At 35.0% G+C, this 15597-nt stretch overlaps 1 protein-coding gene across 2 annotated transcripts in view; it reads right to left on the bottom strand.

Annotated features, from left to right (window-relative positions):
* The window catches only part of RAVER2 (ribonucleoprotein, PTB binding 2), a 137370-nt gene that overhangs the window by 49693 nt on the left and 72080 nt on the right, over positions 1-15597 (bottom strand). The window contains exons 6-10 of one of the 2 annotated variants that reach the window (XM_010803475.4): positions 15504-15589; positions 12596-12661; positions 12336-12447; positions 10124-10392; positions 911-1022 (exon numbers count right to left, since the gene is read on the bottom strand). In XM_010803475.4, coding sequence (XP_010801777.1) covers positions 911-1022; positions 10124-10392; positions 12336-12447; positions 12596-12661; positions 15504-15589 — 645 coding nt within the window. Of the gene's footprint in view, positions 1-910; positions 1023-10123; positions 10393-12335; positions 12448-12595; positions 12701-15503; positions 15590-15597 lie in introns of both variants that reach the window. The other variant, XM_010803474.4, reaches the window with a different exon arrangement.

Raw genomic sequence — 15597 nt, forward strand, 5'->3', positions numbered from 1 at the left:
TCTTTTTCCCAGAAGTAACAGCTTAGTATTTTCTCAGATTTAACTTTATGCATTTACACATTCAAGTACATGCATAAAAGAATACATAGCTTTAAATAAACAAATGGAATCAATCTATGAACACATTTGTTTCTTGTATTCAACAATTTACTTTAGAGATCATTTAATATTAGTATATGTAGTGCTTCCTCAACTATATATTTCACTTTATGACAAACTATTTAATCATTCCCCTATTGATGACCATTAAGGCACTTTCCAATTTTTCATTATTGAAAACCAATGCTGCAGTGAATATCTTAGCGCCTAGAAAACAACACATTTGTGATTTTTTCCTTAAAACTATATTTGAATTAATAGTTTTAATTTACTAATTGAAGGCATTAGGAGGTCCTCTAAAATGCAAATGAGAATTCCACTTTTGCTGATTATTAGTAACTAATATATTGAGCGTATTTGGCAAATACGCTCAAAATATTAGATAATGTAGAAGATTGAACTTCATATTTTAGAAATATGATTCTATATGTGTTATAAAGAATTATAGCACTGCCAAATAATTCCTTTATCCAATTATTTTCAATCATGATTCCATTATAACTCATAATGGAATCATAAAGTAATCATAATTCATAATGGAATCAATTATGCAATTCAATTATGAATCAAGCAATTCAATAAACATATGTTTAAGAAAACATTATGAAAGATGTTTTCCTTAAATAAAATAGAATGTACTTTAAAAGCTTTAATTTAATTATTCTTTCAATTTAAGGACTAAGGTCATCACTTAGACTTTAGCTGGTTAACAGGCATTATTTGCTTTCATTAAGTTAAAAATTAAAGTAAAATTCATTATGAAAAGTATTCAGTACAACTCCAAAATACTAATAGTGAGCTTCTCACTTACATGATAAGCACACACTGGGCAACACACTTGCCAAGTTCAAGTATGGATTTTTACTGAGCCGAATTTCTTTTGGTGGCTCTCCCAAGAGTGAAGTCTGATTCTTAGAGGCAGCCTATTTATCAAAAAAAGAGAGTGAGTGCTTAATGAGAGGTAAAAGAAAATTAAAATGCAGAAAGTGTAGAGAAATACTTATTCTTCAATAAATGTGGTTTAGTGTAACAAAAATTTGTGAAACAATGTTTAAAGCTATAAATTTATGAAATATTTATGGATACTGATTAAAATGATCCATTTCACCTGCTACTATTTTTCCAATTAGTTTTTTAAAAAACCATTCTAGAACCATAGAACTTTAGAACTGAAAGAGAACTAAAGGTCATCTTGTACAACCTTCTTATTTGAATCAGGAGAGAATTCATGCTCACAAGAAGAAACAAATCCCACACCTTATTTCTAGATCCCACAAGTTCCAACTAAGACCCAGTGCAGCCAAATAAATAAATATTAATAAATATTTTTTAAAATTACAAAATACTGCTGAAAGAAACTAAAGACATATATAAAAGAACATCCTATTTTCATGTATTAGATTTAATTTTGTTAAAATTTCAATACAAACCAAAGGGATCTACAAATTCAATATAACCCCCTATCAAAATTCTAACTTTTGTGGGCAGAAATAGAAGATTCAATCCTAAAATTGACATGAAATATCAAAGGACTCCAAACAGTAAAAATAATATTGAAAAAGATGAATGAGAATGGAAGGCTCATATTTTGTAAATTTTGAACTTATTAACACAGCTGTAGTAATTGCAATACTACGATACTGGCATAAAGACAGACATATAAACCAAAGGATTAGGATAGCGAGCCCAGAAACAAATTACTGTATATATGATAAAATGATTTTCCATGAGTGTCAGAATTATACAGTGAGGCAGTCTTTTCAACAAAAATGGGAAAACTAGATATCCACATAAAAGAATGAAGTGGATCTTCACCAAACACCATATATAAAAATTAACTCAAAATGGATCGAAGACCTAACAGTAAGAGCTAAAACTAAAAATCTTAAAAGAAAAACTTAGGTAAAAAGCTTCATAATACTAGATTTGTCAACCATTTCTTAGAGATGAAAAAAAACAGAAGCCAAAAAAAAAAAAAAAAGACCATACGTTGGGCCACAAAACAAATGTTAACAAATTTAAGAGTACTGAAATCATATCAAGGGTTGTTCTGACTACCAATTCAGAGATATGTACAAATTAAATAACATACTCTTGAACAACCAATAAGCCAAAGAAGAAATCAGAGGAGACACCAAAAAGCATCTTGAGATAAATGAAAATGGAAACACCACAAATCAAAACTTATGGAATGCAGAAAAAGCAGCTTTAAAGAGAAGTTTATGGGTTTTTCTCGAATTGCGGCGGGAAGTTTGGGGTTATTCTTGAGTTATGATGGGGAACTCAGGGAGCCTCTCATGTTGCCCCAGGGAAGTAAAAAAAAAAAAAAGAGAGAGAGAGAAGTTTATGGCAATAAATGTCTACATGAAGAAAAAAGAAAGATCTCAGAGAAAAAATCTAAATTTACACCTCAAGTTACTAGTAAAAGAAGAACAAACTAAGCCCAGAATTAGCAGAAAAAGGAATTAATAAAGATCAGAACAGAAATAAATGAAATAGCACTATCAAGACAGATCAATGAAATTAAGTGTAGGTGTTTTGAAAAGATAAACAAAATAGACAAATTTGGCTACACTAACCAAGAGAAAGAGAGGACTCAAGTAAATATCATTGACCCCTGAACAACAAGAGTTTGAATTGTCCAGGTTCACACATGGATTTCTTAAAAGCAAACATAATACCTATATTTTCATTTTACAGATCTTTGAATTGTCCAGGTTCACACATGGATTTCTTAAAAGCAAACATAATACCTATATTTTCATTTTACAGATCTTTGAATTAACTAAGCGTGGGGAAATTTGTGTTCAATTAGAGATCACAACATGTGTAATCAAAAAGGATCCCTGAGGGACCTCCCTGGTGGTCCAGTGGTCAACAATCTGTCTGCCAATGCAGGGGACACGGGTTCAATCCCTGGTCCAGGAACTAAGAGCCCACATGCTGTGGGACAACTAAGCTCAGGCCCACAACTACTGAGCCTGCATGCTGCAACTGCTCAGCTTACATGCCCTAGAGCCCGTGCTCAGGCACAAGAGTAGCTTCCACAATGAGAAGCTTGCATACTGCAACCAGAGAGCAGCCCCTGCTCACACAACTAGAGAAAGCCCGTGTACAGCAACGAAGAGCCTGTGCACCACAGCAAAGACCCAGCACAACCAAAAATTTTTGTAAAAGAAATTAAAAATATTTTTAATTAAAAAAAAAATGAGTCCTGATTCTATCCAAACTGTTTCAGTTACATGGATTTTTGAGTGCTTGGGTGTCAGTACTCCTAACCGCTTTGTTGTTTAAGGGTCAACTGCAGTTACAAATGGAAGAGGAGACATTAAAACTACAGATACCACAGAAATACAAAGGATCATAAGCGATTATTATCAACAAATACATGCCAACCAACTGGGCAACCTAAAGGGAAAAATGGATAAATTTCCAGAAACATACAAGGTACCAAGACTAAATCAAGAAGAAACAGAAAATATGAACAGACCAATAATGAGTAAAGGAGTAATCAAATATCTGACAACTATGAAAAGCCCAGGACCAAGTGCAATTTGGTGAACTGCACCAAAGATTTAAAGAAGAATTAACATCAATCCTTATGAAACTCTTCCCAAAACTGAAGACGAAGGAATACCTCCTAATCTATTTTATGAGGCCAGCATTGCTCTCAAACCAAAGCTAGACAAAAACATTACAAGAAAAGAAAAACACAGGCCAATACCCCTGATGAACACATATACAAAAATCCTCAACACAGTACTAGCAGTCCTGAATGAAATACTAGCAACCTGAATTAAACAACACATTAAAAGGGTTGTACGCCATGATCAAGTGGGATTTATCCCTGGGATGCAATAATGGTTCAACACAGGCTAATCAATAAATGTGATACATCACATAAACATAATAAAGGATAAAACCATATGACTGTCTTAATAGATATAAAAAATATACTGGACAAAATTCACATCATTTCATGATCAAAACTTTGAACAAATTGAGCATCAGTTCAGTTCAGTCACTCAGTCTCATCTGGCTCTTTGCGACCCCATGAATTGCAGCACGCCAAGCCTCCCTGTCCATCACCAACGCCTGGAGTTTACCCAAACTCATGTCCATCAAGTCGGTGATGCCATCCAGCCATCTCATCCTCTGTCATCCCCTTCTCCTGCCCCCAATCCCTCCCAGCATCAGGGTCTTTTCCAATGAGTCAACTCTTCCCATGAGGTGGCCAAAGTATTGGAGTTTCAGCTTCAGCATCAGTCCTTCCAATGAACACCCAGAACTGATCTCCTTTAGAATGGACTGGTTGGATCTCCTTGCAGTCCAAGGGACTCTCAAGAGTATTCTCCAACACCACAGTTCGAAAGCATCAATTCTTTGGTGCTCAGCTTTCTTCACAGTTCAACTCTCACATCCATACACGACCACTGGAAAAACCATAGCCTTGACTAGATGGATCTTTGCTGGCAAAGTAATGTCTCTGCTTTTTAATATGCTATCTAGGTTGGTCATCACTTTCCTTCCAAGGAGTAAGCGTCTTTTAATTTCATGGCTGCAATCACCATCTGCAGTGATTTTGGAGCCCCCCAAAATAAAGTCTGACACTGTTTCCACTGTTTCCCCATCTATTTCCCATGAAGTGATGGGACGAGATGCCATGATCTTGGTTTTCTGAATGTTGTGCCTTAAGCCAACTTTTTCACTTTCCTCTTTCACTTTCATCAAGAGGCTTTTGAGTTCCTCTTCACTTTCTGCCATAACGTGGTGTCATCTGCATATCTGAGATTATTGATATTTCTCCCGGCAATCTGGATTCCAGCTTGTGCTGCTTCCAGCCCAGCGTTTCTCATGATGTACTCTGCATATAAGTTAAATAAGCAGGGTGACAATATACAGCCTTGGCGTACTCCTTTTCCTATTTGGAACCAGTCTGTTGTTCCATGTCCTGTTCTAACTGTTGCTTCCTGACCTCCATATAGGTTTCTCAAGAGGCAGGTCAAGTGGTCTGGTATTCCCATCTCTTTCAGAATTTTCTACAGTTTATTGTGATCCACACAGTCAAAGGCTTTGGCATAGTCAATAAAGCAGAAATAGATGTTTTTCTGGAACTCTTTTGCTTTTCCCATGATCCAGCAGATGTTGGCAATTTGATCTCTGGTTCCTCTGCCTTTTCTAAAACCAGCTTGAACATCTGGAAGTTCATGGTTCACGTATTGCTGAAGCCTGGCTTGGAGAATTTTGAGCATTACCTTACTAGCGTGTGAGATGAATGCAACTGTGTGGTAGTTTGAGCATTCTTTGACATTGCCTTTCTTTGGGATTGGAATGAAAACTGACCTTTTCCAGCACAGAGAAATCTATATACCTCAACATAATAAAAGCTATATATAAAGGACAACTCCACAGTTAACATGATAGCTTTTCCTCTAAGATCAGGAACATGACAAGTATGCCCACTTTTACTACTTTTAGTCACCACAGTATTAGAAGTCTGCCAGAATAATTTTGCAAGAACAAGGAAATAAAAGGCATCTAAATCAAAAAGGAAGGAATTAAACCATCTCTGTTGGCATCCATCGCATTTCTATATACTAACAATGAACTATTCAAAAAGAAATTATGAAAACAATGCTAGTTATAATACCACCAAAAAGAGTAAAATACTTTGGAATAAATTTAGCCAAGGAGGTGAAAGATCTATACTGCAAACTATATGCATTTGATGAAAGAAATTGAAAGTTACACAAATAACTGGAAAGATATCTTGGATTTACAGATTGGAAGAATTAATATTGTTAAAATGCCCACACTGCCCAAAGTGATCTACAAATTCAAAGCAATCCCTGTCAGGATTTCGATGACACTTTTCACAGAAATAGAACAAACAATCCTAAAATTTATGTGGAACTTCAAAAGGTCCTGATTTGCCAACACAATCTTGAGGAAAAATTCAAAGCTGGCAGGATCATGCTTCCTGTTTCCAAACTATATTACAAAACTATAGTCATCAAACAGTATGGTACATACATAAAAACAGACATACTGAATTATGAAAAAAATAGAGCCCAGAAATAAAGCCACATATATGTGGTCAACTAGCATTTGAAATGGGCACCAAGAACACACATGGGTAAAGGATACTCTCTTTAATAAATGGTGTTGGGGAAACTGCATGTCAATATGGAAAAAAAATGACTCTGGATCCCGATCGTACACAATACACAAAAATGTACTCAAACTGGATTAAAGACTTAAAAATAAGACCTGAATGCATAAAACTACAAGAAATTATAGAGGAAAAGCTACTTGACATTGGTCTTAGTAATCATTTTTTAATATCATTTTACGGTACCAAAGTATAGACAACAAAAGCAGAACTAAGCAAGAGCTAAAAAGCTAAACCGGCATACTACAGTCCATGGGGCTGCAGGGTCAGACACGACTTAGTGACTGAACAAAAAACTAAAGAGTTTCTCTACAGCAAAGCAAACAACAAGACTAAAAGGTTAACAGGAGAACATATTTGCAAACCATATACAGGAACTCAATAGCACAGAAAAAAATAACCTAATTAAAATATAGCAAAGAATCTGAGTAGACATTTTTGTAAAGAAGATATACAGGTGACCAATATGCATGTGAAGAGGCTTTTAACATCACTAATCACTGGAGAAATGCAAATTCAAAACCACAATGAGAGACGATGTTGGTGAGGATGTAGAGAAACCAAAACCCTCATGCTTTGAGGGTGAAACATAAAATGGTACAGCTGCTATGGAAAATAGAATGGCAGTTCCTCAAAAAATTAGAAAAGATCTTGATGCTGGGAAAGATTGAAGGCAGGAGGAGAAGGGGATGACAGAGGATAACTGACTTGGACATGAGTTTGACCAAGCCCCAGGAGTTGGTGATGGACAGGGAAACTTGGCGTGCTGCAGTCCATGGGGTCACCAAGGATCAGACACAACTGAACGAATGAACTAAACTGATATTCCATGTGATTCCCCTAATTCCACTTCTGGGTAAATACCCCAAAGAACTGAAAACAGAGACTCAAACAGATATTTATATACTAATGTTCGTAGCAGCATTATTCACAAGAGCCTACTGATATTGAAGCTGAAACTCCAATACTGTGGCCACCTGATGTGAAGATCTGACTCATTTGAAAAGACCCTGATGCTGGGAAAGATTGAAGGTGAGAGGAAAAGGAGCAACAGAGGATGAGATGGTTGGATGGCATCACCAACTCAATGGAGATGAGTTTGAGTAGACTCCGGGAGTTGGTGATGGACAGACAGGCCTGGTGTGCTGCAGTCCATGGGGTCGCAGAGAGTCAGACACGACTGAGAAACTGAACTGAACTGAAAGATGGAAACAATCCAAATGTCCATCAATAAATGAATGGATAAACAAAATGTAGTATATAAATACAACAGAATACTAGTCAACCTTTAAAGTAAGGAAATTCCAATACAATTCATGCTACAACATGGATGACCACTGAAGAGTAATGTCGTCATTAAGTCTTGTATCATTCCACTTACACTGGGTACTTAGAACAGTCAAATTCTGAGACAGAAAGTAAACAGTGCTTATTGGGGGCTGGGTAGAAGGGAAAATGGGAGAGTTGGTGAATGGGTACAGAGCTGCAGTATGGCATGATGAGAAAGTTCTGGAGATGGATAGTAGCAATAGTTGTAAAACAATGTGAATGTACTTAACGCCACTGAGTTGTACACTTAAAATTCAGATCTCACCCATATCTCTCTGAATCAAATTCTCAGGGCTGAGGAAGATAGAGTCCAACCCTTGACACCTATAGTGGTGATTCTGACAGAAAGAATCAAGAATCACTAATCAACATAATGTAAAAGATGCAGGTCTAAAACTCTGCATCCAAATTTAATCAACTGTTTAACAAAGTCCAAAATCACATAATTAGAAAACATATTTTGAAATTACCTGGTCCAAGCAAGTCCCTATTTTCAGGAGAGAAGAATCACTTCTACAACAATATGTACAGGTGTTCACCAGGGTCTGCATAATTGCCTTCAGTGATACGACATTCATATCTTTGTGAAAGTGTGAACTTTTTCTTTGTTTTAAAACTTCAATTGTTTGTGTTATATTAAGCCTAAATCAGCTTTATTGTTTGTCATACTTATTAGACTAATTCTGCCCACTAAAGAAACATAAAATACTATGTGACTAGACTAGTTTGTGAATTTTTTATTTTTAAACATCAATTAAAATGACAGCTGGTCAACCCTTGCCAAGTTCCATATATCTATTTCCCTCAATTCTTCATCGCGGGACTTGTTTTCTAGCTCTGCCCTACTTCAGCTGTCTTCTACCAGACACACTTTCACTTGTCCATTATGTGAATATCTCAAGTCCAGTTTTTCTAAAGACCCTAGTGCACAGGTCCCCAGCCTTTGGGATCTAATGCCTGATGCACTGTGGTGGAGCTGATGTAATAATAGAAATGCAGTGCACAATAAATGTAACACACTTGGATCATCTCAAAACCACCCCCACTCCCCCAGCCATGGAAAAAACTGTGTTCCATGAAACCAGTCCCTGGTACCAGGAAGGTTAGGGACCACTGTCCTGGTGCCTTCCATGCATTAAGAAGTCTGTGCAAAAAGAAACAGAGTATTTATATATGAGTTTTAGTTAACTTCCCTCAATAACTTAAGCAATTAATCCTTCAAATAAACATTTAAAATTCTTCATTCTATGAAGAACCACCTTAGCTTTCTCAATGAACAATTATAGGTATTCTACCCATACCTCCTGTCATGACTAGGTGACAACAAAACCTCTTACAAAGTCAATAGTATCATTTTGAGATTTGAATACAGCCAATTACAAGAATTTTTTCCCTCACGTGTCACTTCTAAATCAAACAATATTTTTTGTTGTTGTCATGTCAGACTCTTTGCGACCCCATGGACTGCAGAATGCCAGGCTTCCCTGTCTTTTACCATCTCCTGAAGTTTGCTCAAAATGGTATTTTAAGATACAAATAAAAAATTAAATTAAATGTACTTTATTCTACCTACCAATTATAATATTTACAAATGTCAGTGGTTTATGAACCAATAAATTCGAGTAAAATCCTCCAGAATTAAAACCAAGATTAGGTTCTTTTGAACACACCAGAGATTAATAACTAGCTTTGAAATCTTTCAGATAAACTAGAATTTATTCTACTTTTAAATATTAAAATAATACTTAATTAGCTACAAAATATATATATTTTAGAAATAATATTGTATTTTAAAGATTAGCATTATCATTTACTAAATTATTATAAAGAATATTATATAATTGGATAAGTATTAATGGTACTCCTATGCTTTCCTAAACTACAAAATTTTGAACCTATATTACAGTATATTTGAAAATTATGCACATCCCAAGACTTTTAGAAAAGTAAACATTTACAGGAATAAAGAATTCATATTTAAACATTTTATAATGATAGATTTAAAAACCATTTTATACATATATTTTATTTACAAACTGGCAAGTAATTAAGCAGAATCCCAAACATCATTTGGCATAACTTATCAAAAGACAGATTTTTTATTATAATAATAGCTTTTTTTAAGGGTCCAATATTTTCTTCTTTTGAGAAGCAAATGCACACTATGAAAACAGTCAGCATGTCATTGACATAGGAATTATGCAGTTTGTAATATATACTTTAAGTATATTATCAACTTCTTTTGAAATACAAAAATAGTTCAGATTACTTGATGCTTTATAAATTATAACACCTGTAAAATAACCAAAAAATTAAATACTCTAGAATTAGAATCATTTAAGATACAATAAAAAGGAATATATACATATTGCTTGGTAGTATACACAAACATGTAGTATACATATATATACTTCATGTAGATACATGTGTGCATTTATATATATGTGTATGCATGCATGCACACACTCTCTCTTTTACACACACACACACACACACACACACACACACACACAGTTTTCTTACCCCTGAACTTATCTCCAGGCCTTTTGGCTGACTTTGTTGTTGCTTTTGATGTCCTGTAAGCAAGCCACCAGCAGTAAGGTTTGGAAAGCTCTGCAGATAAGTCTGTGACCCTGAGAAATTTCCTTCTGCCATTCCCACCAATGCTGGCTGTTTCTCCTGAGTGCTCCCATGCCCTGGTCCAGCTTGTCCAGCAATGTGCTGATTTGGAAGGAATGGTAACATGCCCATGCCAGTTGTTATAGTTGTTTGAGTTGGAATCAAATTAGGTGCTGCTGTGAATCATAAATGCAAAAAATTTTGGTTAGATGAGGCTTATTCACAATAGTCCTTTTGATTTTGTCAAGTTGTGGGCAAAATGTGCAGAAACCTATTTTTTAATCTATTAGAAAACAGTTAAATTTAAAATGTGAGGTTAAAGGTTGTAAATTAGCAGCATCTTGTATGGAAAAACAAAAACCTCTAATAGTAATCACACTTTTCCTATTTCAGCAACTTTCAGTATAATCTCAAGGATACTATACTCTTTCATTCCAAGTTTTAATTGCACACTTTAGAAGTTGACAGCATGTACATTTTTGCATTTAAGTTATATCAGTGCCTTTAAAAAAAAAATGCCCACTGTAATTTGCCAGCTTCTATGTTTGAAGGGAATAATTAAATAAGCCTTCAGTTTAAAAAAATTCCCTGACAGTCAAAAATTATTAAAGTTACATTAATCCAATAATTATATTTAGTCAGCTGACTTGTACCAACTCATGAGTCAAATACACTGTCTCCTCCCAGCTCCTAAGTTCAACATCTTTGCATGGGTAACCTGAAATCAGCCTTGGTTGGACTGTTTACAAACAAAAGTCCACAAACACTACAAATCAAGATTTCTTTTTTAACTCAGAGAGTTGGTTTTTAAACATCAGCACACCACTGGTTTAAAAAACATCAATATTTGTGAATGGATAAGCACCAAATGAAAGTTTAATACATGAAAGTTTTACATTTTTATTTACAGGGATTAACAAGAAATTCTGAAAGGAATAGAAGTTTTAATAGGAAAATTCTGAATCATTCCATTTTTAAAAATCTATAGGTCAAAGCTAAACGAAAAGAACTAGTTTTGATAACTATTGTAATTAAATCAAAGTTAGACTTTAAAAATTCTCTAAACAAATTTCTTAATTTTAGTACTTATTATTTGTAGATAGATTCTTAGTTCTATTTTTGAGCAATATATTTACTTGGACACTTCTAATTTTCAGTGTTCTTAAAGCAACAATGCTGAAGCAATTGGCTAGTTATTTAACCCAATATAAATAATAAATATCTGCATAAGCTTTTAAGCATACAAAATTTAATTTTTAGGACTCATCACACCATAAAAATTTCTATACCTGTCTGTATACTGGTTTAACTTTTGCCCAATTTCAATAGTCTGAATTGATCATTTAACTATTTCACTTGGCTTCATGTACAAGAGGTTCAACATGCTACCCATATTTAACTGACTTAAAAAAAAAATCACTCATGACGGCTTTTCTCTTTTTTCCCCCTCAGCATCCTTACTTTGAACAAATTTCAGTGAAACTTCAACTGAAAATGCCTTTCAAAATCACACTCAAGTAAGAAGTCTTGGTATACTACCATGGTGTTATTCTAAAAAGAAAAATAATTGTTCTGTTTAAATTTGTCATATTTTAGAAGTACATAGTACATCATTTTTTTCTGCTACTATGTTGGAGTTCACATTTTAAAAGTTATACAAACAATGAAACTTTAACTTTACAATTACCAGATATTTCTTAATAATCAAACTTTAAATTTATAATTACCAGATATTTCTTAATAAAAGCTAACAGTTTCTTCATCCAGGCAAAAGTTAAATGGATCACTCTGCAATGTGCTGTCAGCCCAGTGGGCAGCATGTCAGTCTCAATGCATTTATGTCTTTGCCTCATGCTTCTATGAATCATCATCAAATATTAACGCATATCCAACAGAGAAAGTCTTATCTTGGCATAGAAGCAACTCTATCAATACATAACTTATCAATAGTATTCTAATGTTAAAAATAGAAAAGCCCAGAGGGCTCTTGAAACTTTAAATGATTAAAAAAACTCAAATCTGACCTTCCTGTAAATACAAGTAGAATACAGGTACACTATCTTTAAATCTCAAATCTGACTGTTTACTGACGTCTCAGCAAATACACATCATTTACTTTTATGTACTTCTCCAAGATGGCCCAGCTCTGTTTTCAATGGAAGCGGTGACCCTATCCCTACGGCAGTCTGAAGTACCATAGCTGGGGGTTCTCCAAGTAAGCCCGGTTTCTGCAAAAGAAAAAAGAATTTTGCTCGTGGCAGCAAGATATAACCTAATAAAAAAACTGTACATGTGAAAATTCATAAACCACCTGACCAACAGCATGACTACAGAAAAGGGGTGAACTCATTTCAAAACAAAAAATTCCATACTTACATTATTAGTATGTATATTCTCAAACTTCATTAGCTGTTGCTGAGCCAGTGGTACATGAGAAAGATTCTGAAGAAATAAATTAGAAGTATTACCCATAAGTGAGCTCTGTGAAAATGACAAAACATTAAGTTAGCTTAATTTTGAAGAGGTAATTGTTGTGTAAGCCAATTCATTTTAAAGTTGAATTCCCCCATTGATCTGAGCACAAGCAACAGCTTCTTATCCTACTTTCCAATTACAGGCAACACTAATTAATTCTTTCAGTAACATACCAGATGTGACCATGCAGTCATGAAACTAATTCCACATTTCTTCCTTCTTTTCTTTCATCCTTTCTCCCTTTTCCTCACTCCCTTCTGGCTTTGATATCAGTATCTTTCAATCATTTATTTGCTCATTTTATTCATTCAGCAAAAATTTATTGAGCACTTCTATATGCCAGGCACTGTGATTCATAGAGAGGAAAACAATATGATCTGCCCTCATGGATCTTACAGTCCCCTGAGGAAGGGAGACATTAATTATAAAAATATACAATTAATAATGGCAATGAGTGTATGAAAGAAAAATACAAGGAGTGATGAGAACAAAGAGTAGTGGAACTTGATTTAGACAGATAAATTCAAGGAAGGTTTCCCTGAGTAACTAACTCATGCACAGAGATCTGAAGGCTGCAGAGAAATAACTAGGTGAAGTCTGGGGAAATGAGGTGGTGTTGGGATGGGAAAGATTTCAAGCAGGAGGAACAGCAGGAGCAAAGACCTAAGGAGAAGAGAAGAAAGTCCTTCAAGGATCAAAAGCAGTTCACTATAGCTGGGACAGGGACACCTAAGGTGTATGAGAGGCAGGGGAAGCCAGTTTGGACAGGCCCTCAAGGCCATATTAAGCAGTTTGGTCTTTGTGTTACTCGCTCAGTCGTGTCTGACTCTTTGCGACCCCACGGACTGTAGTCCACCAGGCTTCCCTGTCCATGGGATTCTCCAGGCAAGAATACTGGAGTAGTTTGCCTTGCCCTTCTACAGGGGATCTTCCAGACCCAGGGATTGAACCTAGGTCTTCTGCATTACAGGTGGATTCTTTACCATCTGAGCCACCAAGAAAGACTTCTTTCAGTCTTTATTTTAAACATTTGGTCTTTAAAGTAAACTGAGTATTGTCAAACTCTGGACTCTTCTCCCATATCACTTTAAACCTTACTGTAATTAACTGGTTGTTTTCTCTATATGCGACCCCATGGACTGTGAATATTTTGTACAATGCTATAGCATAAATGGCTAACAGAGTGTCTAGTACACGTTGAGTAAATGAATGAGTAATGCATAAGGTCCTATGTTAGATTCTAAGAATGAAAAATACATAATAGGCCTTTCCCTTAAAAAGTTGGGTTTAGCCACCATATGATTTAACAATCCAGATCACTCCTAGACATATACCCTGAGGAAACCAAAACTGAAAAAGACACATGTATCCCAGTGTTGATTGCAGCACTATTTATAATAACTAGAACATGGATGCAACCTAGATGTCCACTGACAGATGAATACATAAAGAAACTGTGCTACACATATATATATATATAAATATATATATATATATAAAAAATAAATGGGATACTGCTCAGCCATAAAAAGGAACACCTTTGAGTCAGTTCTGATGAGGTGGACAAACCTAAAGCCTATTATACAGAGTGAACTAAGTCAGAAACAGAAATATAAATATTGTATACTGATGCCTAAATATGGAATCTAAAAAGATGGTATTGATGAATTTATTTGGAGGGCAGCAATGGAGAAACAGATATAGAGAACAGACCTATGGACCCGGGGGGGAGGGGAGGAGGGAGAGGGTAAGATGTATGGAGAGAGTAACATGGAAACTTACAATACCATTCATAAAATAGATAACCAATGGGAATTTGCTGTATGACTCAGGGAACTCAAACAGGGGATCTGTGACAATTTAGAGGGTGGGATGGGGAGGCAGAAGGGAGGGAGGTTCAGGAGGGAGGGGACATGGGTGTACCTACGGCTGATTCCTGTTAACATATGACAGAAAACCACAAAATTCTGTAAAGCAATTATCCTTCAATTAAAAAAATAAATTTAAAAAAAGTTGGGTTTAGGAACAGACATTCATTTACTCAAACTACAACAACCATCTATTTCATACTAATATTAGGTTTGATTTGTAATTATGCTTCTATATGGATACAGCCTTAAATAGCACCTGAAATTAGTAGGTAATATTTATCTCCAATATTATGGATATTTATGTACACAAACATATTTAAAATACTTATCTGAAAAAGGTAAGAAAGATATTTTTCACCCATATATAAATTATCTTTTTAACACTGATTTTTTAAATTAATTTATTTATTTTAATTGGAGGCTAATTACTTTACAATATTGTAGTGGTTTTTGCCATACATTGACATGAATCAGCCATGGGTGTACATGTGTTCCCCATCCTGAACCCCGCTCCCCCTTCCCTCCTCATCCCATCCTTCAGGCTCATCCCAGTGCACCAGCCCTGAGCACCCTGTCTCATGCATAACACTGATTAAGTTTTAAGAATAGAGCTATTGTTCATTTATTTTTCTTTCTGTAAGTTTTTGGGTCAAAACCATATCAGACTTGCTTTGAGCTACTGATTTATTTCTAGAAAAATAAACCACAAAATATACCTCTTTACTTCTTAATGTCCTACAAATAGGAATCAATAAACATATAAGCGATGCTGCTTTGATTTCCTTATTGAGTTCTGTTTTTATGTAGGTACATTTATTACTAAGAACTTTATTTAAAAACAAAATACTCATTTAATTCCTTGAGAACTTTAAGTGTTAAGAACAAACAAAATATTCATTCCAAATTTTTTATGTTTCAATTCAATGCTATTTATATACCTGATGTGCTTTATTCAAGGGTAAAAATGCAGGGGAGATGGATGGATTCATCAGATGTGGCAAGCTGTGAGGTGTTCCAAGAACTGCTTTAAGA

The sequence above is a fragment of the Bos taurus genome, chromosome 3 (genome assembly GCF_002263795.3).
Source record: "Bos taurus isolate L1 Dominette 01449 registration number 42190680 breed Hereford chromosome 3, ARS-UCD2.0, whole genome shotgun sequence".
NCBI classification, from domain to species: domain Eukaryota; kingdom Metazoa; phylum Chordata; class Mammalia; order Artiodactyla; family Bovidae; genus Bos; species Bos taurus.